Genomic DNA, 25,377 nt, shown 5'->3' with positions numbered 1-25,377 from the left:
CTGCTACAGGAGAGGACATATTTATAGAGGCTGCAGGAAAATGGCCAGCAACCAAGTAATACTGGTTCTCTTCTGTGGAGAAATCTGGAAATCCCTTTCTACAGCAATACCTCAAAACACTTCCATGAACAGAAGTGCACACACCACTATTGGGAGTCCAGGAGAAGACCAAGCTCCTGTGTATCAGCTGCAAGCAACCGGACTCCACTCACACAAATCTGGAAGAGCACTGGCTGTTATGACACCGCCTCAGTTCCCCAAAGCAGAAGCTAGCGATGACAGCTGGATAGCAGCACCCATAATTGGCACCATTTTGATCAGCATGCTAGTGGCTATTATTATCATTCTTCTGTGGAAATGTTGCAAGAGGCCAGTTCCAGCTGATTCAAATTGGGCAGGTCGCTCTCCATTTGCAGATGGAGACACACCTGACATCTTCATGGACTCTGACCAGGCCCCCAAACGTTCATCAGTTTTATTTATGTTGCCTTGGAAACTGAAACAAGACACACACTTACAGCAGGAACCTGTGGCACCAGAGAAACCATCCCACTGCACTGCCAGCAATGACAACGGCCAATTGCCTCCACCAGCAGAAGACTGCTCTGCAGCCAGGACCTCAGTTTCCAACACGGATGCATCTCCAGCTCCCACCTCAGAAGCAGCAATCCATGCACACAACTCCTGTCCTCACCCAGCGCCTTTACCCGAATCCCCAGATCTGCCTCCTCCACCCAACTGGCTCAGGGAACCAACTGAGGATGACAGTTCAGATCTGAGCAAGTACCAGGAACTGCACTCAGAAGCAGAGGAACAATTGCCCCCACCACCCGAGTTACTCATTCAAGAGACTCACGAACCACTGCCCCAGCCAGAACACCCCTGTCAGACTGCCAAAGTCGACTTCCAGCACACTTCACATTTTGATTAAATGAAGTACTGAAAAAAGGAGAAGTGGACGTGGGCAAGAAGAGCGAGAACACAGCGCGGGCACTTCCCCAGTGCTTCTTAACTTCAGCTTTCACAAAAGGGAACAACCCGCTTCTGTCTGATGCAAATTTCAAAGCACAATGGGGATTGTACCCACTGGTTATCTGATTCCAGATTCTGGAGACTACAGAAAACAGAGTATGCAATCTTTGTGTGTCAGGATATACATATATGTAACATGGACATGGGGCTTTCAGGCAACAGAACAGCTTTAGAGGCACCCTGAGCTTCTAAAAATTGTTTGTTTTACTAGGCTGTGTAAGTGAAGGCGATGAATCCAAGTTAATTTCAATAAAGCTTTCTAATTCAAAGATGTTTTGGTCACTTGAAGCACAACCGAGCATTTGCTTAGATGAAAAGCTTTGAATTAAAAACAAAACCTAAATCCCTCGACATACAAACGTATCTCCTTTCATAGAGGCCCATTTTCTGCACGTGATGGGGTAACAACTTGGTAGCAATGGGTTACAGGTCTCACACACATCCTCCTAACAGCCAAAAACGTACTCATGTAAAACCTCCAGTGACTGTGGTAAAGCAGAGAACAGTGCAAGTGAACAGTTAATACAGGGTCACTGAAAAGCTGAAACAGCTCCAAACTTCAAGAACAAGTACAAAAAGCCTTTCTTTTACCTAAATACTTCTGATTTTTATGGATAAAATAGAAACAGTTTGCAGAACACCCAGACAAATAACTAGCAGAATTAGTTGTGCACATTGACTAATCTCTTCCTCGGAAGCAGTATTTTCAGAATGCACTCACTATTATTAATATAAACTTTAAAAATTAATTTAATGTTGCCTGGACACCAGATTCCTTTCAGCTCAAGGTGTTTACGTGTTTGACATATTCCCTTCTGAGCCTTGAGTACAAGTGAAGCTCACTATCCTAAGACCATGCATTTTCATGAGGCAACTTTTTTGGGGGAAGTAGGAGGGTGGTCTCAGAGGTAAGTTTGTTGGGGTGTTTTTGTATTTTTTTTACCGGTATTGAATGTATTAGATTTACGGATAGAAGCTACGATCTGCTGACACTCACCTTCTACAGCATCTCTGCAAAATGTCAGAGAGTTTGTAGTTCCGAGTTTGCGTAGGGAGAGAGGATGTTGCACAGAGCACATGTTTGCACATATAATAATAAACTTCAAAACCTTTAAATTACCACTAAAAATTAAAGTCACAAGCTATGCGAATACAGTTCTAGGCTGTTGTGCATAAATATGGACATAGGAAAAGACACTTACAATGTTTTCTCACCTTTACATAAGCTGTATGACTGTGTATGCCTGAAGAGCAGCATTCAAATTATGCCAACTTTTTTTTTTTTTAAGGCTTTTTTCTATTACACCACGTTAAAATTAACAGCATTATAAACTAGATGCACTCTTGTGTTGCTTGGAGAAATTCAGAGACAGATTTCCTACAGAAACCTGCCAACTGTCCAAGCTGAGCTATATGATACCTGACCATAGAGCCACAGTCTGATCTGAGCAGCAAACCGAATGTTTTAAAATGATGAAAAGATATTCTGGCAGTGTAGCTTAAGATAGGAAACCTAAATTAACAGTAACCTTTATTACAGGAGGAGAGGTTAATGGAAGGTAAAAACGAACACAACTTAACATGACTTTTTAAACAGCAACATTTAAATAGTCGCAGCTTAAGCCGAAAGAGCCTACGGAAATCTCAGGCGGCACGGCTCCTGCGGGCAGCCCTGCACGCTCTGTCCTGATGCACTAACAGCATCAAATACAGGCACGGAGAAGTTAACTGATCCAAATTATAAAACCCAACTATTTCACTGAATATGCTCACTTGGCAATAAATTTGAGTCAGCACCAGCGACAGCTCTGCAGTCCTCCAGTGTAGTGCAGATCAGGTGGTTGCAGAGCCCCAGCAATACGATGCAGCTGAAGAAGCAAGCACAACCCACAGACAGCAACTGTAGCTACTCTCTAGAACAAGACGACCTCTAAGCTTCAATCTGTCACAGGAATGATGTGCTGATACTGCAGCAGAGATGACGGTAAGTTTGTGTTTTTGTTTTTAATCACAAAAACCTACTACAAAATTAGAGACAGAAAGAAGAATGAAATTACTAGTTGATGACAGATGCTTGCACCAGAAATTTGCTGCAGTGTCAGAGATTTCTTACTAACATTAATTCAGCTTTGAAACATGTGTTACCAGCTTTGAGAATGTAATTAACACTATAATAAGGAAAAATAATAATGTGCATGTTAGCATGAACATGGAATTTCAGTTTCAGCCTAAATTCCTAACAGTTTAAGATGTATTTTAACCGATTCTACTTAAGCAAACAGCGTGCTTGTATGGGGGGGGACTGCTACACTGCTGCAGAGATTTGTAAAGCAGATCCAGTTGACAGCCATTTTTTCATCCTGTATAAAAGAACACATTATTCCAAACATAATATAGGCTTGAAATCACTAAAAACAAGAAGCAGACATTGTATAACATTTGGAAGAGACTTGCATTTTCGGAAGAAAGCCCTCATTTGAGCTTGAGGGGGAAAGGGAGATGAAAAAACAAGTCTCATTCTGCCAGACAACATGACAGTCTATGAAGGGATGCTTTGTAAAGTCTCTCTTGAACAATTCTAAAAAGGACCAAGCCACAAAGGGGTTTATTGATTTTTATTTTTTTTTTAACTTAATTTCTCCTGCAAGTGATCATTGCAAAGACAACCCTTATAAAGAAATAAAATATATTACATGGATTTAAAGGGTGTGATTTTGGTGTATTTATTTCCAGGCAACAATGGAATACCAGATATTGAAAAGATCTACCTGTCTACTGGTCCTTCTGGTTTTCATACCCACTGTTTGGGGTATCTGTCCTTCTAACTGTACATGCTCAGGAAACGACAGGAATGTGGACTGTTCGGGCAGGAACTTCACTGTACTGCCACAGGGACTTCAAGACAACATTACGTATTTAAATCTGTCCTTTAACCAGTTTGTAGATCTCGATCATCAGCTAACGAGATTCACCAATTTGAGGACCCTTGATATTTCAAATAATTGGCTCAAGAACGTTCCTGCCCATCTGCCCAAATCCTTATGGGAATTATATGCCATAAACAACAACATTAAAGTTCTTCAGAAACTCGACACAGCCTACCAGTGGAATCTCAAAGTGCTCGATGTTTCCAGGAATATGGTGGAAAGAGCTGTTCTGATCAACAACACACTGAGCAGCCTCAAGTTCCTCAATCTCAGTAGCAACAAACTTTGGACAGTTCCCACCAACATGCCCTACAACATAGAGACAGTGGATCTATCCAATAACTTCTTGTCCCAGATACTCCCAGGAACACTGGTGAGACTACAACACCTCACAAGCCTCTACCTGCACAACAACAAGTTCACACACATTCCTGACAAAGCTTTTGACCAGCTCTTTCAGCTGCAGGTAGTAACACTGTACAACAACCCATGGTCCTGCAGCGACAAACAAAACATCCCCTATTTGCTTAGATGGGTGCAGGGAACGGCCGCCAACGTTCTGGGGGCTCCCTGTGCTAATCAATCCGTGCTTTGGATGAGCACCACACCAACTTCAGCGCCTGCCCCAGCCACAGACTCCAGCCTCATGATTAAAGGAATGAAGGCAGCAGACAGAGCTACTTCTCCAGGGGCCACTGAACCAACCAAAATGGTAAAAATGCAGAAACAATTTAAAGCTAAGGACGTCCCGAGCTTGGCGACCGCGAGCCAAAGCGTATTGTTCACGAGCACGGACCGGCCCCTGCTCCTCTATCCAGCAGATCTGACGACCAGGAAGGTTAGCTCTCAAGAAGCAGCAGCCACACACACAATCTACATCAAAGATTCAGCCGAGGTGAACTCAAGCCTGACTCGTTCAACAGGACCATCCACTACTCCTATGACTTTAAGTATCACCAGTGGAATCCCAACAAACTACTCCAAAATGCCTCAAAGCACAACTGCTACCTTAAGGAAAGAGGAATCCACTACAAATATTCTGAATACTCGTGTGCCCTCCAGAGCAAGTACCTGTGAGATGTATTTGTTGTCTGTTCTCATGTTTCATGCAGTGCCAATGCTTATTGGGTAAGGGCTTTGTGTCTCGTGAAAATTACTGAGTCTATTCCTGTGATACATAGCTGGAGTTAAGGCATCCAGGTCAAATAATGAATCAAAATACAAGAAATTCAAAGTTCTGACTCTGGTCTAAAGAAAATAACAGTTCTTAATTAAAGAAGTGCACACTAATGTCTTGATACTAAGCTGCTACTTATTTTAATATGTCATAATTGAGTAAAACTAACCTATGATTTTGTTTTTTAAAATGTGCTTATTTTGTATTTAAATTTTTAATTTTACTTGCACAGAATAAAACATCAGAATTTTAAGTACTGATTTAAGGTATGATTTTGTCATTAAACAACTGGAAAAAAATAGAAGGCCTGTATCATATCTGCATTGTCTTGCTTGACTTGCCAGTGAGCAATTCTTGTAATATAGCAGCACAGATTCTTTGTAAGTTACGACGACATGCAAAAGGAAGGGAAGAAATTAAGGAACTAAACCTAGCTGTTCCACTAATCAGAAGTTATTCCTGAGAAAAACCGCTAGCATGTGTATCTATGTTTGCTTCATATGTATTAGGATATTTTAAATATGAAGAACAACTGTTTTGAATTTAGGAATTAAATATGACAATGCCATGATGTCTGCTAAGGGGGTGGAAGCTGAGGAGGCAACGTGGTCCAACTTCAGCATGGGACAAGTGGCAGGGGCTGACACCTCTTTTTGCTATGTCTTGACTTAGAGACTGCAGGCAAGTTATTTCTCACTCTCCATATTAAAAAAAAAAAGTAGAGGAAAACACAAGATGTTCAATGCCATGACACCTCCAACCGAAAGGAGTTATCTACACAAATTACTGAAATGGAACTTCTATTTCAAGTGACACCCAAAAATCTGAAATGTTAATATATTAAGATTAAAAGATTGCAAATCAGCCAGAATGTATCAAACTACTACTTTTTTATCACTAAAATGAAGTATCAGCCAATTTCTAATGCAAGTTATGTAACAAATCAATTAAGCAACTAGTTGTCAAGCTGTCATTGAAACAATTCTTGAATCTTGTGACTTAAAAAAAATTAATTAATTCAACCCATGGCATTGAACATGCCCAAATCCTTGCTTTATAAGGATAAGCATGAATGCTATTCTCCTTGACATCTGCACCATCAGTGAGTAGAAATAGTTGCACGCATGGTTCTGTCCACTCTAGGAAATTAATCTAAATTATGTGGCAAAGGTACTTGATATACTACAGATGAAGTTTTGCAAACAGCATGAAATGAAAACTGAAGAACAAGTTCACTGAAAAAGTATTAGTCACCTAATATTACAAATCTTTATACAATGTTTTCCATTCATTTCAGGCCATTTAATTTCCAGTTATTGTAGCATGAAGGTGCTACAAAACCCAGAAAACCTCACTACAGAGACTGGAGTCCTCTGCCTATGTCTCCTAGGTGTTGACGAGGGCTGTAGACCATCTACAACCACTGGTATCAGAGAAATCACAACTTTCCAATTGCAAACAGTATTTCTATAACCAGAAATGTGTTTTAATTTCTAACAGTAAATGTTACACAATGAATTTGTACAGTTATTTCATTGGCATTTAAGTAAAAATAAAGTTATGTTTGTATTGAACTGAATTAGTGACAGTGCTTCATTTCAACTAGCATAGCAATATCACGGAACCAAAAATACTATACAAACCCTTTCCAAGCAGACATTTGGCTCAATCTTCATGTCTTATGGGGTAAAACCGTGGCTAAATCAAATTCTATTATTTTCAGACTGATGTATCCTTAATACTGTTTATTAATAAGCTGATGAGATAATAGTACCATAGGGTCTACCCTTCCCACACTTCAGAACCTGCAAAAACCTAAGGCACATCTCTGTCCACTGGAAAAAGGCAGCTCTATTGTGCTCTCAAAAAACCCCTCTCCGTGTTTCAAAGGACAGAAAACTTTAAAAACCCCTCAAACCAAAGCCTGACATTTCATAAACAACTGGAAAAAACGGAAGGCCTGTACCACATCTGCATTCCCTTGCTGGATGAAACCACAACAAGGCAGATAAGAACCAGTTATCCCAGTCAAGGTTTAGACCAGCCAGACCTCCAGCACGATGAGCATGGTACCTCTGATGGCCATCAAAGTGCCTCGCCACACAGTGGCTACCAGAGCCTCAAAGAGCTGCCCACTCACACAGGTCCCAGATATTTTTCCCAGGTTAAATAATCTGACATGAACTGAGAAATTCCACTAACTAGGATCACCATTAAAAAAAGTCACTGCCTGCCACTCTCTTTGGACAGTCGGTGTGTTTGCCAAGAACTGCCTGACTCTGAAACACTGTCAACCTACTTACGACGTTCAGAACTGGGCACTTCCTAGAATTACCTCATTCATGTGGTTTCATCCCACACAGTTTAGAGCAGCTTAGCCTGCAAGGCAGGGCAGAGATCACAAACTGAGGTGCAATGACTAAACTGTCTTGAGTTGAGGAAATGACATTAAATAATTTACTATATGTGTTTTTGCTGAAGAATTCAATACAGGATGTCAAAAAACCTACATGGAATTGACTTTAAATGCTCTGAAGCTTCCACCCATAATGAGACCATTCAGTGAACAGCAACTCTCTGAAAAATACTGTTTTCCAGAAGCTGTTCGGAGCAAATTGCAAGTCCCTAAACTGAATGACTTGCTACCCAGATGTAGAACTCTTAAGCACGCTGATAAAAGCCTGGAAGTGGAAATGGGGCTGTGGAGTTCTCCAAACACACGTACAGGAGTGGGGAACCAGAAACAACAAGGGCAGCTGGGGAGGGAAGCGAGATGGGAGTGCCAGGCCCCAGGGCTGTGCTCCCTACCCAAACCTCGCCTGGGGGGGTGCAAGCAAGAGGGCTCGCCAGCTGAAATTTAGGTTTCCTTGTATTTTTCTGGAATACAAATGAGTGGATAGGAGAGCAGGGAGTGGGCAGGCAAATGTGGGAGTTGTGCACTTGTTGCTTGGCAACGGTGCAGTCAAATTGAAATAAAGCTGATGGGCAGGGATGTGAACATGACGGCATCGGGCTGCGTTGTTTTAAACATGCTGGTCCTTCAGTCCATGATAAATATAAAATAATATATTCTCAGAGAAAGTCTTTTTTACAAAATAACTATTTAGCATTTTAGGACAATATTCAAAATACCCCAAACAGTCCAGCATATCTTGTAGTAGAAATATACTTGCTTTTGAAAGGTTAAAGTTGCTGTAGGCATAGCTGCGGTCTGAAGCAATAACTCAGAGGTTCGTATTCCTATTAATTAGTTTGGGATATCAGCTTTAAAACTTAATGGCAGGACTTCAGAATCAATATTTATTGATAATTTTAGTAAGAGTATAGGGATTAAAAACGGAAAAGCAGTGGTTTTGGAAGTCCAAGTTGTTGCCCAGGAAACAAAATGTGAAGAGAAATGACAGAAGGGATTCAATTTCACAGCACAAGAAGGATCTAAACTGATCCAGATATATCAGTAAAATGACTCAACAATGCCCTAGCAACAAGATCTCAAACAAATCAGCCTGCTGGAAGCCTTCAAACATCCTGGCAGCTCCAATCTAAACACTCTTTCCACATTTCACACCCTAAAAAATGACGCCTGGCTCAGAAGCACAAGACAAACACCCCAACCCAGCACCCCTCGGCCACATCCCTGTCAGCAGAAGAGTCAGAGCATCATTCCAGCGCAAAGCCCCACCTGATAGGTCTGAAAAGGTGGCAAGAAGAACTGCAGAGCTGCAGGAGAGGAGGCACACGATAAAAAGGGAGGTAAAGGCAAGCAGCACTCCACCTAGCAGCAACTTACGTCAAAGTATAACAGTATTTTCATTAAGTAGCCTGTACCTGGACAAAATGTACAGAAATCTTCTCCCTACCACCCCCTTCAGCATCGCAGGATGGCCTGTCTGACTGGTACCATGGTTTAGCAGTGGTTTTTCATTTTCCTGTGAGGAACTGAGGTTTGTGTTCATTCAGAAATCCCTGGGATACAGTTTATAAGGTTATTTTATTGAAGACAACTTTTCAGATGGTTAAACTGCCAGGTAACTTGGTCAATGATCAAAACTTCAGAATTTCTGTAGAGTTCAGCACCACCAAACCAGGGAAGTCATCTCTATTCTCACAAGAACAGGAGATCTGCAAGAGATCAGAGACTGCTCTGGAGCTAGTTTATAGTCTCTCTTCACCCCAGAAGCACAATTCAAGAGCAGACAGTTTGCTGACTGTTGAACCCACCAGCTGAGTAGGGCACACAGATCAAAAAGCAGCATCAGAAAATCACCACGGCAAACTTTCACACACACTTGCCTCCAAACATCTTTCAGATGGCCAGTCACAAAAGAGGATTCACTTCCACTACTGTCTGATGTTCAGGTTTTATTTTTAGTTATCCACTCCATCCAAAGAGTCATGAGTGTTGAAAATGCAGAAAAGGGGTCAAGTTAAAGGCAATTTCCCAAGCAAAAGGAAGAGAAAGCTGAAGGCTGACTTAGACAAACCTTCTCTCACATGGATTCTATTTCAGAGCTACAAATCATTGGAGAAAAGTTCAGATAAATTTTGTTTTCTTACCTCCTTCATTACAGAGACTTTCTTTGTGTTATTTAGTATTGCTTTAATCAGCATGAGCCTACAGATTCATTTAAGCATAGAAGTGACAAAAAGCAGGGGCACGTTACTCTCACTGACACAAATGTGATCTCCAAAAATGGCACCAGCCATATCACGCTTCCTTTTTTCTTCCACCTTGGACTGCCTTGCACAGAGTCCTCCTAAGAGCTACCAGCAAAGCAAGTGTTTGCCACAGCACCAAATTTCTGAGACCATATGCATTTCCTCCCTGCATTACCAGTTTGAGAGCAAGTGTTTGTATTGGTTTTTTAAAGCATGGAAATCCCCTTTGTCACACCCGTACAAAATTCCAGAAGAAGGAAACAGTTTTGAAATTTATTTTACTTTCCACACTGATACTGAACAGAGTTTTGTTTGTTTGTTGCTCTGAAAATCAAAAACATAATAAAAGAAATGTGAACAGATATATTCATTTGTTGGATCTCTAACCGCATCCTGGCCAGGAAACCAGACTTCAGTAGCAGAATTCAGCTACCAGAGTAGAGGCTGTTTTTGGAAAGGTTCTTCAAAGCTCACTCATTATTTCAACCTCCAACCTGAGTTTGCAATAAGGTATGTTTATTCTCCCGAGGTAAAACAACTAAAACTTTCAATCACTAAAACTCTTCCTTATTTGAAAATTTTTTAAAGTTTGAAAATTTTTGATGGGAAATGACAAAAGTCACATGGTATAACAGAGCACAGATACTCTAGGCAAGTAAGTTTGTAACTCAGACTACAGAATAAAAAGCGCTGCTGAAAACAATGAAAAACTATGAAGACTAATAAAATTAAGGATCTAAAATTTTAATTAATTTAAAAAATCTTACATGCCTGTTGGTACGATTCTCATTAGAAATCTGTAAATCTGAAGACTTGTTTGCAAACATGTATTGACTTTTTATTTAAATCACTGAATACAAACAGAAATGGTTTCCTCTGCTTCTCTTCATGTTCTCACATGAACTCAAAGGCTCTGCAGAAGGTTCACCACTGATGACATCTCAGACCATGAAAACACTTTTTGCCAGAAGTGGCACCACCAATTAAACTGCCACCATTTGCACCAGGAGCAGGAGAGCCTCTGCCATCAAGGAACACACCATGGACAGCAACAGTGGCACCACCATCAAAAGCTCTTCCCAGCCTCACCCCAACAAGCAGCTCAAGCTCCCCAGGGACCACAACCATTCCTAACCGTGCCACAGACAAGCACATCAGCAGCAAGGGTACCACAAGCAAGGACCCCACTGGTGCAGCAGCCACCCCACTGGCTTCACAAACAAGCACCCCATCAGCAACACAAGCACCAGGAGAGCCAAAGCGACCACACGAACTCAGCACTGGTGCCACAGGCAGCTCCACCAACACGAACGCAGCTGCCACAGGCAGCACCAGCAAAAACCACACCAGCAATAGCAGAAGCCAAACCAAGAGCCCCACTGGCACAAAATGCATCAGCAATAATCTGACCATGAACACCCACACGGGACCTGCCAGCACCCCAAAGTGCCACACTGACATCAGGACTCTCGCTACGTGGTGAGAATTTGTCGGCAGCACCACCACACACCCCACCAGTGCCCAAACCAGCAGTCCCACAGCTGCCAGCCAACCCCTGACCAGTGACACCGCTACCAAAAGCAAAGGGCCCAACACCACGGCACAGAGAAAAGGTAGGACAGCTCTACTCTGACCTTTCCAGGTCTGTCCTGGACTGCACTTGCCTGTGAGAACAATGATTTTCCTTTTCTTAAAAAATGAGTGTAATCACTACGGAAACTGTTTTGAACGTGCTGTCCTCGGTGGCTTTTATAGTGAGGTCACTTAGTAACTAGATTGAAATCTCAAGTTTCAGTTATACTCTTACTCTAGTTGAAGCTTTACGACTGTAAACATTAAATAAAACTTGTCTTAAAAAACTTAAAACTTTCAAAATTTTGCCTTATTGGAAAAATACAGTTTCTTGCAAAGTTCACACATCAACATCTGCTTCTCTAATTGAGTAATATTTCCACAGATCTCGGTCATTTCCAAAATCATGGTATTATTGTCACTTAGAACATGATGGTGAAACTGAAGCAACATCATGGTCTTGACTATGTGTGAAACTTCTAAATACTCTTTAAAATGGGATAAAGGGACCATTTGAGAAATTTTATCCCATGTTTTAGCTTGTTCCTCATATTATACTTCAGAAAATGAAGATGCTAAAATCACTGATAAAGGGTTAACAGTAATGTGGAGTAGGTGGAGTTTATCTGAGACAGTGAAAAATTAATAACATGTATTTAAAACTTTAGGTATTTTTCCACAGACACTCACATACTCCTGGGTGGAAAAACTATGACAGTTCTGGTTTAGGAAATTAAAAAATACTGTAAACAAAACTTGACAAATAAGCTATTTTCAGATCCTTGTTTGCTAGAAAGTTGGTGTTTCTTTCTTATATACACTTGGTACTTTTGCTTTTACATGTTTATTTCAGACAGGGAAGGTGAAAGATTCCTTACCGCCGAGCAATGTAGTAGAAAACAGGATTGCCAGCTTTTGATGTCCCAGCTTGGTAGAAAATATTTAAAGTTTTCAGTGCCTTGAACTCCTCTTTTTCATGTACCTGATGCCTAAAAAGCAGTACAGTGACATCAACTTTTCACAACTGCCTTTCAAAACAACAACAACAAAAATGCCCAACCCTCTTCATTTGTATCTTTAAACGAAAGTATTAAGTTCACACAATCTTGAACCTTTAACTCAAACATTGCTGCCATCTCCACTTCTCAAATTAATTTTTGAAATTAAAATCTACTCAAACCTAAAAGGTATATTCACACAATCTTGAACCTTTAACTCAAACATTACTGCCATCTCCACTTCTTAAAATCTACTCAAACCTAAAAGGTATACGTAGACCCAGCTTTTTAAATTCCCTTACAAAACGAAAGCTGGTATCTTAGTAACTTCTATTGCCTTAACGTGCTAAAGTCTAGAAACCCACAATGTGTGTCCCCTCCATGATAATCTCATTACCTTGTCATAAATTCTTCAAACTTGGAACTCGTGAGATTTAAACTGGACCAATGGGTATCTGCCACGGGTTTGTGCTCAGGAGGACCCAGGTAGGCAAGAAGAGTAGCCATCTTGTCAAAAGGTCGTCTTCCAACAGCCTTGTGGTCCCTAGAAACAGCATATTACTTAAAAGAAAAGTCCTTCTTTACTCAGCAATTCCTATTTTTTCTGCTCACTGCCCTTCCTTACCTTGAACAGGTATGCAAACATGTATTGACTTTTTATTTAAATCATTGAATACAAACAGAAATTGTTTCCTCTGCTGTATTTTCTTTTTTGAAATTAAAAAGCCCCCAAACTGTTCAATGAAGATATAAGAAAAACATTTGTTACCTATAGGACACTTTTGACAAAAAAATCAGACAGCTGTACACCTGCACAAAAGGTTAGCAGTGAAGTGGGCAAGGATGTTGCACATGCTCTCAATAACGCCTCGCCAGTAAGACAAAAGTTTCCAAATATAAGATTTTTCAGCCATGATAATCTGAGTAATAATAACAAAAGCATCTGGAAGTATTTCCAAATATCCATTTCCCACCAGCAACTCCTTTCTCCATAGTATTTCTGAAGTCTTACCTGTTGCTGGAAAGGTACTGGCCAATTTTCTCCTGATTGTTCCACAGCAAGCGGTGCAAAGCGAGGACATTGCCATCACTGATGAAAGACAGGCTGTGATTGACAGTGTCACTAGCTGGGCAATCAGATGCAATATCAAGGAAAAACCTGGAATTCAAAACCAGTAACAACCGTAAGGGCGCAGAGGAAACCTGCCAAGCGGGCTCAGTGTCAGTGACAGGGCTGCAAAAATACTCTCCGCTGGCTCTTTAGGGGTCACAGACTCTTTGTGCCAGTTCCCCAGGGCTCACCTCCGTGCTGCATCGAAATTGCTCTTTACAAAATCATTGAAAGGCCGCATATGTTCTTCTTTTGTAAACAGGACATGGTTGGCAATACTCTGGAGTATCTAAGTAATAAAAAGATGGTAAAGACACATGAAGGTTTAATGTAGTAACTGTAACCGCAGCCAACGTAACTGCACTGTCAGAAATAGTCATTTTAACTTGTTGTGGAAAAAAAGGCCAACAAGCCAATTAATTCAAAAGTATCTTCTTCCACATACTTTTAAATACAAGAAAACAACTTCCATTATTTATTAATTTTATTTGGGTTTAGACCAGGATTTTTACAGGAAATAATACCAAACACTTCTTTAGTGCTAGTATCAACCACATCTGGCTGCTGTCATTGTCACTGTACTCAAAGCAACCTTGGTTTCTTTGTTTTCGAATAGGGTTAGAAGCTCCAGTGAAGAGCCAGAAGGCATTCTGTTATCTTACACCCCATTCTGGCAAAGTGGTTTTTTCAGTACAGGCTGTTCCCCAGACTCACACTGCTGTGAGCTATAACGTTAACACCATGATGTATGAACACAGCACGGAAACTGCACTTGACATAAACGTCAGGGCTGCTACAAAAACTACAAGTTTATCTACATTTTCTCATACTAGTCAAAGAACAGAACTAAATCAGGTAGAACATACCATACAGCCAAACAAAAATATTTACTGATTCACCTTTGACATCAGTTTCAATCCCCTTTCAATTCTTGGTGGAGGTTTTTTATCTAAGATCCCCGCCTCGTAAGGGGAGACGATGGCAGGATTGATGAACCGAAGGAACATGGCACTTCCAACTGCTCCGATGCTGTTCTGAGGAAATCGCTGGCTAACCACCTACAAAGTTGAGAATTGTAAAGAATATTTTGGCATTAAAAGGAAAGCAAGCTGAGAAAAGCCTTGCACGGTAATCCAACTTTAAGCATTCCTTCCACACCAAGCAAGCTCAACACTTTTGAGTAGGACTCTCTTGCCTTGACAGGTCTTGCATCGTAGGACAATCAGGGAGGAAGGGGCAGGAGTGAGGGGCGAGGGGGCCATCAGACACTACCTAGCTTTGCCTCAGCTCCTGTGCAAACTTTCTTGCTAGGGTGAAATTGCTACGGTAACTGCTGGACAAAGGTAAGAGGGTGTGTTTCAGATTTACTGACCACTTAACTCCAGGACCCTGCCACTGCCAGTCAGGCAGAGAAATGCCAGATGTTTGTACTCAGGTGTGCACAGTCTTCCCAGCAATACAGGTAACTCTCTTTACACGAGTGGGTCTTTTATTGGTGTACTGATAATTTCACTATTGATCACAGGAGCCTCTCCAGCAGTAAGACTTATGCTGTAAAGTTTCAGGATTAATTTTGAATTTGTGGGAAGGAGATATTTGTAGAAATCCTTTTCGGAACCATCGCATCTCAACAGATTTGGCAAAGGAGGAAAGACAGAACGAGCCAGAGCTGGGTGGCCAGGGTACTCCCCTGCCTACACATAGACTGTCCAAAATCACTTTGCAGGAATTTACTAGAACTACAGATTTAAAATATTGTTCTTTGCCATCTAGAAAAAAAAATCTTAAACTCTTGTAAGAAAAAATAAATCTCCTTTCTTTTTTGAAAACAACTATATAGTCTATTGTCCAGATATCTTTCATTTGACTTTGAAAAGTTAAAGATAAAGCTCCCTGAAAAAAATAAAGTTCTTAAATATGCAACATGTGCTATAAAGATATATGTATATTTTCTTATGAATAACAACAGTTAATCAAAACAAGTCAGATTCTACCTTTTCACAGAATAAAATCAGCAAGCTTCATATTTTAAATTATATTATTTAAAATAAATACAAAACAAACCCCATTTTACTAAAATACTTCAAAACATTAATAGTGCAATCTCCAATCATGCTACTTAAAACAGATAAAGCCATTAGTGCATATTTAATATATCAAGAATCACTTTGGTTCAGTACCAACTTCATACAGTTACCTTGTGATGGAATTACTAATAGAATTTTATTGAAAATACTAGTTTGCACAGATTTTGCATTTAAACATGATTACTATTCTGCTCAGTTCCAGCAAAAAATAAGGGAGTATTTAATAAAAGTCTGAATTTCCATTCTGCCTCTGTTTTATTCATTACTTTGTACTTTGAGGTCACTGTCAAAAAAAAGGGTAAGTCTTAACTTTTAATGACACCATTTTACCACAATATACAAATCTAAACTCTTTAACACAGCAAGTTACTTAAAATGGGAAATCTGCTTTTCTCAGTTGATCAATACAAGCGATAAATTTTATTGCGTAGTCACAAGGAAAACAAAATATATCAGAGACAAGTCATACAAGCCTCTTGTCTCTTCAGTAACCCATATATATGAATTATTCTTCTCCCAGGATGCAAGCTGAAGTGAAGTTATCAACCAGAGTGTTAAAACAACTAAACAGACTCAGATTTTTCCCCAAAACCAAAGAAAACATTTTTCTTCCGCATTTTTTTTAAATTTGAAGATGGTGGCAAAGGTAGAAGAATCAGAGTATTAAACACTAAGCAGTAATGTTAAAAATGTCTTCGGTTTACTCAAATAGGCACACAGAGAATATTTTAAATATAACTTAATTCCAGTGTTAATTGAAATGAAAGCTATTTTGTGCCAGAATTAGTAGAATGATTTTACAGTGAGGTCAAATAGACTGAAGTGAAGATGTTTTGAACAAACAGCAAAAGATTTCTGTTGTGCTTTGAAAGAAATGGCTAATAAAAAGGTCTCCAAACTTACTGATTTTTTGTTTTCCTTTTTTTCTTTTACGGTAGCTTTATTCAGTAGAGAGTGGCAAGTTGCCTACAGAACAGAGATGAGCACAAACAAGTCACAGCACCAACTACATACAGCAACAAAAAACCAATGTTGACTTGTACATAAATTACACAGTAAAATGTAACAAACATAACCAACAGAAAATGAAATATATAAACTAAAGACTGATGATGGAGTTTTTATTCCACAATTTTATTGCATCTTATTTACAAAGCACTAAATACAAAACAAGCAAATGTTGCGTTTCAATCATTTCTACTATTTCTGGCTAGATTAAAAGTCAAACCACATTCATGTGCTCATGATACACAATGTTGGGCATTAAATGGTATATTCAGCTTTCAAATGTATTTCACCATCCCCAAATAATTTTAATAGTAAAAATAGTAAAGTGTTATACCTTTGAAATACATATTACTTTTAAAATAAATTTAGAGTTTTAAATCTTCCCAATGTTTCTCTGTGTGTCCTTCAATTTAGTTAGATCTGTGGATCATCGTGGTTATTACTACTTTAATAGCTAAACACTGCCATAAAACACTCTATGGAAACAGGAAGAAAAAGGCCAGTGGGTCTCTATTAATGTATTATAGATTTCCACATCGAGATATCTGACTTGATTGTGCTTATTTCACTGAAATGCAAAGGGACCCACCCAGAAGCATCACATTCTCTCATATGTCCCACCAGGATCTGAGCCAAGCTGTAGTGCACCAGCCCTGTGCACTGCTCCCCTCTACAGAGGTACATTTTGGTCCTGGAGCTCAGTCCTACATCCTTCACCTCAACTGTAAATCAGCATCACTGAGAAGCCCTACAGCAAACAAGACCTGGAGCTGTGGCAATAGGAAGCAGCATTTAGCAGTTTGAGAGCAAACATGCACCAACAGTTCAAATAATCTTTAGAGCATCACACAAACTGGAACTGGAGAAGAATTTCTACAACTTAAGAATGTGACAGAGTAAAAAGAAAAAAAAAATCACCCCCAAACAAAACCCAACAGCCAGTAAAAGCTATTCTGCTAACCAAGCTAAATTTAAATAGTTCAAATTTGTGCAGGACCTATTAATATCTAACCAATGGTGCCTCTGCCAAATTTCTGCCTTTGTGTAATTTTTAGAGCCCGTTTCTGAAGCGGTCAGACACATACTCCATGCACCAGGTCACTGCATTTACAGCAAGTAACATTTCCATCTCTCTCCATTAAGAAAAATCATGGATGTTTGTGCATTGTTTATGAAATCAGCCAGCACAAATTCCTTGTGTGAGTTACTTTGGTAAGGCCTGTTGGTGACCACAGAACACTCCTGAACATACATTACCTGAAAACAAGCACGGGTGGTGAATCTGTCATGGTAACTAGTTACAGGATGTTTCCAGATGCAAACACTTAGCAGGGCTGTGTTCTGGTAACAGAAACACCAACCAGCACAGACCCCAATATCCAACTCAATACACTGTGTCCACAGTGTTGCTACATTGATTAAAATTAGCTACGAATCATTTACAGAACACATCAGATGAGTATTTTTTTGCACACAGATTTACTATAAAACTCAAAGCATAAAAAGACACTGCAAAATTCAGTCTCATTTTCCATCACACTATTCCTTGGGATGAAACCCAGTCACCTTATAAAAAACAAAGTTACCTTATCAAAATCACCTATTTGGTTCTTATGATAAAAATGGATTAATACCCCCCAAAATTAAGTTTTTAATTGTACTTTCTCTCAGATAAAGGCCAGACTCTTCGAAACTCTCTGGAATTTGAAAGTAGAGAATGAATTATTACACTATTTGTGAGGAATAAGCATTTGTATGTAAATATATGTGTTAATAGAAACAGCTTAAATAGTAAACTTTGAAACCGAGTATCAGTCGATACCACTAGTGTATTTGCCAGTAAATCAGCTCTTTCAGGAACAAATTACCCTTGTTACCAAAAAAAAAGTAAAGGTAAGGATAAAGCAAATAGACTTGATATGCTGCCATAGAAGAATCTCTGGCACTGCCCACTGGTGATTACGTTTTAGTAATTCCATTTCATGTAGAAATTAAAAATGGTTTGCATAGAAATAACTTCTAGTAACGTATCACTGACATGGAAATAAACCTGACACACCCAGTAACAGCACAGAAATGCAGTTCTAGGAAAGATGGGGGACAACGTAACGGCAAATAAAAGAAGCAACAATCAAGGTTGGGTGTGACATTTTCAAATGCATTCCCAGTCAGTGTCAGTGGGACTGTGGCCATTTGAAACCACCCTGCTCCCTCATTTCCCAGTTTAAAAAAAACAAACAAAAAAACCTCTCCAAGACCATCCCCAGCCAACCCAAACACAACCACTGTCACAGAGAGAAACCGCTGGCTTTGGAAGCCATTTATACAAGTTGTTACAGCAGAAACAAAGGCACATCATTTGCATGGCTAATCTGTTCCAACAGGAATAACCCAAGATCCACAACAGCCACCACGCACAATTCACTGTTTCTCACTCCCAAGTTCTGAGAATCGCAGCAGTTGCATTTATTAATACAGTATTCACTGTAAAAACATGACTAGACTTCACCTCGTTGAATTTTTTATTACTCATAATTAGTTTGCACAGCTCAGGAAATCTATTTTCCTTGCTTTACTTTAGACCTGAGATACAGCATCCATGGTTGAGAGGCCAAAAATAGCTCATCCAGACCACTCAGCTGAGACCACAGCTCAAATACTCAGCCATGCACAGCTCTTCTGTCACACTCCTCCAACAGGACTGGAAACTGTATTTCCTATGAGTTCCGAGGGCAGCAGGAGTATCTCCCACTGGAATTTTTAGCAGCAGCTAAATCCACCCAAAATACACAGGGAGCAAGAGAGAGACCTGTGGGCACACCAGGCTTGGGGATGGTGGGCAGGGAATGCAGGTACTTGAACAGGAGGCGGCCAGGAGGGCACTGCTAGAGAAGGACTTACTCTACAGAGGACAGTGCACCACCCGGGAAGGTTTCTTCTCTTTAAGCATCACTTATAAATGATACCAGAGACAAGGAAAAGACCACCCTCTTAGTGGTCTCAGCTTGGTAACCTTCCAAGGTTTGTGTGACAGCACTGAAGTTCTACTCACAAATTGAAGGCAGCCTCTGTAATCTGCCTCTTTAAAAGAACTCTATAAATATATTTATCTGTCTCTTCCAGGTTCTCTTCCTCTTATTTACCTGATGAATTCCTCAGTGCCCTGTGTTTGCAAAACGTCTGGTTGGCCACTTAATCAAAGTACAGCAATAACGTACTCCAGGCCTCTGACAGGTAAGAGTGCCTCCATCAGAACCTGCTGCCCAGAGCAGGTGGCAGATATTTTACTTTGTAGACCAGAATGGATTCCTGTTGTCCTTCTACCTCTCAAATACAAGAACCTATCACACAGAGCATCTGCAGCATCCCAGTTACAAGGCTAATGTTATTTACCAAATTAGAAGCCAGTGGAGCTCCCTCCCAGCACAAGTTAATGGCTTTCCCGACAGCTGTCCGCAGCAACCTAGAGACTCCTGCTTTCAGAAGGTGACTACGAGACATGACACTGAGTGTGACCAGAATGAAGCCTGAACGATGCACTCTCTTGAGCTCACCCACAAATAATTTTCTTTGGGGAAGCACATAAAACCACAGACAATTCTCTACTACATACAGTGAATAGCATTTTATAAGTCTACTTCCTTTCATTATAGTCATCTTCAATCCACAGTTTCTAAAATTTAGGACCTGTAACTACCTTGGTCCTTCTGAAGACTGTACAGGTTTACTCTTATGGGCATCTTACACCCTTTTGAACCTGCTTTTCTATCAAAGACAAAGTGTAAGATTGTGCCCCCCTGTAATACACAACTAAATAATATTCCTGGAGCAACAACCCAAAAAAATACATTTCATAGACAATTCTTGGAAAAATTGACTTCAGAGAAAAACACTCTTGAAGAAGTTGCCTCTATTTTTATGCAGTGAACTATCTAGAGTCAGTAAGTGGACAATTTTATTCACAAAGTTAAGGTCTATCAAAGGTGTGATCCGTAAGACTTCTAGATAATTAAGTAACTTGATTTCTGATTTAATTAAAGCTGTATAAAAAGAAAACAAGCACACTGTTTCTATATTCAAAACACAGTTTTGCATTCTCTCAACCCAGCAGTGATTTTTTATTTTCCCTTTTTGCTGCCTTCCCTATAGATGGCCCATATAATAAACTGATAGAAGTGAGTATAACCACTGCCTCCCCAGTTCATCTTTAGCCTCCTACGAAGATGCTAAAGTGGAGATTATTGCTGCCTTATGAGGTCTGAGTTCTTGGCTGTGATTCAACTCCTTAAAAAAATGTTTAGTCACCTCCTTATTACCAACCCAGGTCTTAAACCACCATTCATTCCCTACATTTAGATTCCTGCTACTTAATAAACATCTGACAAGAGTCTTTAAGAAACACCCACTGTGCACCCACTACTGGATCAAGCTCCAAACTGCTAGAATTATAAACACAAACCCCAAAGGTTAGGGGCAGGCAACCACTGCAGGCATACCTGGTATAAACAATGGCACACACTGCGAAGTTGTGGTGGGAACTCCGAAGAAGAATTAATGATTGCATGAAAAAATTTTTCTGTCATTTGCAAGAGACTCCGCTGGTTCTCTTCAAGGCTTTCTGTAGGCTCCAGCCTGAAACAGACCCATAAACGGATGGCCAGCAATCAAATAAGTGATACCAGCTGTACTTATATGTTTGGCAGTAACCCCATTTTCCAGGGTAAACAGAAATCTTACAGAAATATTTATGATCTTTTACACAAAAGTTTCCATCAATGTTTTAAACCACGTGAATTACAAACATGAGGGGATTTATTAAATAATAAACATGCAGCTGTAAGTGGGATTCTCTCACACCATTCCATGCAAAGACATGCATACATAATTCCAACAGATAACTGTGTTATCAGTTTGATGGTTTCTCCAAAAGGAATTTTTGAGGTAGACACAGACATTTGAGAGTTAAACTATTAAAAAGAAGGCCTGTCTTCTGGTAAGCTACTTAAAAGACAAATACTTGAAGTTTTTCTAAGAGTCAGAGATAATTCAAAGCAACAGAACAAGCTGTCTAATCCAAGTCTTGATGTGATGTAAGAGAAATTAAAGTAAACATGTTACACACAACATGCATGCATCCCAGCTTGCTTTTGCAATTAATTCAGTGACCTAAAGCAGATGCTTTCTGGTACTAATGGAAATCCCCACATTAGTGGCCTACATAAAAGTATGAAGTACCAAGAAGTCCTGCAAGAGCTCTCTATCTTCCTTACTCTCTCAGGGCTTAGAGGACATATGCAGCAAAACTCATTTCACTGTGTAGGACAGATCTGGACAACTCTCCCTGGGTATAAGGACAATTAACATGTCTAGTAAAGTGAGGAGTGGAAAAGTATGAAAAACTAATTTACAACAAGGAAAAAGGAATGCTATTATATTCACAGTGACTGGGAATCACATTTAGAAAGAAAAACATTTGCCCCCCCGCCTTGAATCTCAAACCTTGTTGGATCCACCTCAAAGCTAACGTGCTGCCATTCAGAAGATGTGATCACAGTCCTTAATAAAGGCTCCAAAAGCTTCTGTAAATAGGTAGCACCATATACCTGTGTAGAAAGAAAATCAGAATAGGTGGCCAAATTAACATAGCAATTCACAGGAACACTTCCAAGTTCTCCAAGTGTTAAAAGAGCCTGAAAACATTTGATTTGTTTTGACGTAAGCCAGATTTACTGTATAACTGGTGTTTCCGTATTATAGTCTCACTTTTGAAACATATCTGTCATCAGTTTCTACAAGTATTTTAATTGATTTCCAATTTAGAGAAAATGACAGGTTACTTTAATAACAACCACATTACTTCTTAGAGCACAGTGACTTAACATCCCACCTCTGTATAGCATGACACAACTTTTTAAACTGAAAGGGAAGCGTTAACAAGACCCCAGAGTTTGTCTCCCCACCTTCAAATTGCCCATTACAAAAAGACCATCAGGAACAGTCTTCAAGCTGGTACTAACCCCAGAATCACTCATAGAACCAAACTAGTCAGAAGTTTAAAGAGCCCTACTATGAATGGAAATTATTTAGGAAAGGACTTTAAGATAACGGAAACTTTTGCAAATATTTAGCTGTTTGTATCAAATAGGTATGTTTCCTAAATAACCAGTAATCTCTGTTGAAATCTACAAATCTTGCAAACATTTTTTGTTACTGCAACCAGTCCTCTTACAGTGCAGAATATACAAACTAGGCAAGATGAGACACTCATTGCCATGGAAACCTTCACGAGGACTAACTGTATGCTTAAGCCTAACTGGTTGAGTCACGAAGTCTTGGCAAAAGGCTAGTTCCAGGAGGATTTTTATTTTTCAGTTGGGCCTGAGCATGAGAAATCTACAAGAACTAGTTTATCAAACATTAAAATATTAAAAGCAAAACTCCCTAAACTTAACAGATGTGAGAACTGAGATTAACTTAAACTGAGACCCAAAGGCAACTCCATACTATTTTCATCTAATCCAGTTACTCAAGTGCTTAACATCAAAGACTGTTAGTTTTGTAGTTTTGTATTACTAAACTTTTCCTGTTATGGAAGTGAGCTGTAGCAGAGAGAAAGGTTAGATAATTTACCTTAAAACAGAAAGTCATTATTTTACTGGCTAAGCTGTTTCCTCGGAAGAGTGTCTGCATGGAATCTGCCAGTTCAACTTCCTTTGAAAACATATTCCAGAGTAGCTGGTAGAGCAAGTGCCGGGAATCAAAGAGTGTGACCAGGACACGAGCTAGCTCATCCTTAAAAGAAGCAATAAAATGTTAATCTGGGTAGCAATGAGGCAAAGCAAATATATAAAAAAAGAATTATTAATAAAACACCAAGCAGTTTGTATCAATGCTTTAAATTTGCTATGGAGTCTTGCATGTAAATCTCAAATTAAGCACACACAATCTCTCTTTACATCTTTCCTTCCTTGTCTAAAAATCTGCCTCACGACATCCAGTCATACCAGTTCACCGTGGTTAGTCCAGACAGATAAGCAGTTACTGTGCTGTATAACAAATCCCAATTCATCTTGCTAAAATCTAGAGGAGCAAATACAGTTGTTTGCCTGCATCACAGCACAATCTGTAATAAATAACCGGCCCAAACAGATGCATTTATTACAATAACTGTATATAAAATTATTCCTAGTCATTAACTAAAAATTTACTACAAAAATGCAGTTTATAATCAAGATCTCTGACAATTAGATTCAGAACATTTTTCCAGGATATCCTAGGAAAGGCTAGTGGTCATTAACGGTAGGTCTAATTTCTCTTTAGCAGACTGTAGTTACACCTTTAATCTTTGCACTAATTTTAATTTCAAGTCTTTAACATTTTTAAAAATGTAGGAAATAAAATGCATGAATCAACTTACCCACTGAGAACAAGGCACCACATTGGCTAAAGCCATAGCAATAGGAAGCTCCCCCTGATCACCCATCATTGTAACCAACTCCACCAATCTCTCAAACCGATCTGCTAGCACTGTTTCTGCTAACGTATCAAATTCTGTTCCCTGCTGCAGAATTTTGGTGAGGACTTCCATAAACGTAGCTCTTGTTTGGAGGTCTTTATGATAGCCCAAGCCTGATTAAAAAAACCCAGAACTACTAAGGAAGATGTAAAAATAAATTAAATACCAATGTCTTCATTATGTATTCATTTATGTGCAGTTATCTCTAACTACTTTACCTATTGAGTGCATAAGACCGCTGTCCACATTTGCATTGAGTAAATTGGACATAGCAAGAACAGTGCAGTGCCGTAGCGAAGCCAGCCTTCGAGACATCCCACGCTTCCTGCCACCTGTTTGTGCACTTTCATCTTCAACTTCACTACAGTCATTGAGAAGGTTCATAAACAGTGTGAAATATCTAAAGAAAAAAAGAAAGACCTGGATAAGTAAAACAGAGTCTGCAAAGATCTGAACCATCTGAAAAGATCTGAAAAGATCTGCATACGCTAGCAAATAGATCTGAACCATCTGAAAAGATCTGAAAAGATCTGCATACGCTAGCAAATAGACAACAAGCCTCCCAAAAAAATCTGGTAACTGCCCCAAGTAATCTTTCTTGTAGCAAAGTTGAAGCTTTCAAATGTGTTGTAACATTCCAAAGGCACTGCCCTAAAATTTGTATGGAACGTTTCTCAAACCAAGAAAGTGAATTTCACAGGTGTGCCTTTGCAAACATGTCTTGAAAGAGATTTTAAGTTTCATGGATAAAAATATAATATAAAAGCAAGCTAATCCCTGTCATGAATTAAGCATACATGTGCATTAAACTGAAACAAAGACAAATTTTGTAATTATTTCTAAATGAAAATGTTTCCATAAACCTAGGAGGCAGAGATTTATGAAATAGGATGTAGAAGAGGTAATTCCTGTTTGGATAATAAAATTATTTCTGCTAGAAGAAAAAACATAGTTTGTAATAAAAGTCATATGGTGCATCTACTCAGAGTAATTGTATAGAAAAATAGTTAAAAGTCACTATTTACTTAAGAAATAACTGAGATTTCGCTTCCATCAACTCAACACCATCTCCCTCTTCAGGCTGTAGTGGAAGCCCAGCAAGGAGAGAGACCACTGCTTCCATGCTGGCTTGGTCCAAATCTCTGAAAAACAAAATTTTAAGCAGCTGTGAATCAGTTCAGCAGAATTAGTCTCTCCTTCCTCTTGATAATTTTCCCATCCAGTACCAAGTCTCTTTTCCTTATATATCCAGCTGCAGTGAAAAGAATCTCTAAAATCAAACAGTTATTC

At 39.5% G+C, this 25,377-nt stretch overlaps 2 protein-coding genes across 2 annotated transcripts in view; one reads left to right on the top strand and one right to left on the bottom strand.

The window, feature by feature from the left end:
- Positions 1–25,229, bottom strand: part of NF1 (neurofibromin 1) — a gene marked incomplete at its 5' end in the record, with an annotated part of 55,709 nt that extends 30,480 nt beyond the window's left edge. Inside the window, 12 exons of the mRNA XM_029085281.1 lie at positions 12,246–12,356; positions 12,763–12,909; positions 13,378–13,524; positions 13,668–13,765; positions 14,376–14,534; positions 16,467–16,529; positions 21,068–21,203; positions 22,071–22,174; positions 23,202–23,363; positions 23,989–24,200; positions 24,306–24,487; positions 25,113–25,229. Coding sequence (XP_028941114.1) covers positions 12,246–12,356; positions 12,763–12,909; positions 13,378–13,524; positions 13,668–13,765; positions 14,376–14,534; positions 16,467–16,529; positions 21,068–21,203; positions 22,071–22,174; positions 23,202–23,363; positions 23,989–24,200; positions 24,306–24,487; positions 25,113–25,229 — 1,638 coding nt within the window. The remainder of the gene's footprint in view (positions 1–12,245; positions 12,357–12,762; positions 12,910–13,377; positions 13,525–13,667; positions 13,766–14,375; positions 14,535–16,466; positions 16,530–21,067; positions 21,204–22,070; positions 22,175–23,201; positions 23,364–23,988; positions 24,201–24,305; positions 24,488–25,112) is intronic.
- On the top strand, positions 2,912–5,091 carry OMG (oligodendrocyte myelin glycoprotein). Its single transcript, XM_010169345.2, has 2 exons — positions 2,912–3,016; positions 3,766–5,091. Exons 1-2 carry the CDS (start codon positions 3,011–3,013, stop codon positions 5,089–5,091), a joined length of 1,332 nt encoding a protein of 443 aa, XP_010167647.1. The 5' UTR covers positions 2,912–3,010.
- Positions 25,230–25,377: the final 148 nt, after the last annotated feature.

Source organism: Antrostomus carolinensis, unplaced genomic scaffold (assembly GCF_000700745.2).
Source record: "Antrostomus carolinensis isolate BGI_N321 unplaced genomic scaffold, ASM70074v2 scaffold8186, whole genome shotgun sequence".
In the NCBI taxonomy this organism is placed as follows: domain Eukaryota; kingdom Metazoa; phylum Chordata; class Aves; order Caprimulgiformes; family Caprimulgidae; genus Antrostomus; species Antrostomus carolinensis.
Note: the sequence above shows the minus strand (reverse complement) of the source record. Positions and strands in the feature narration are given on the sequence as shown.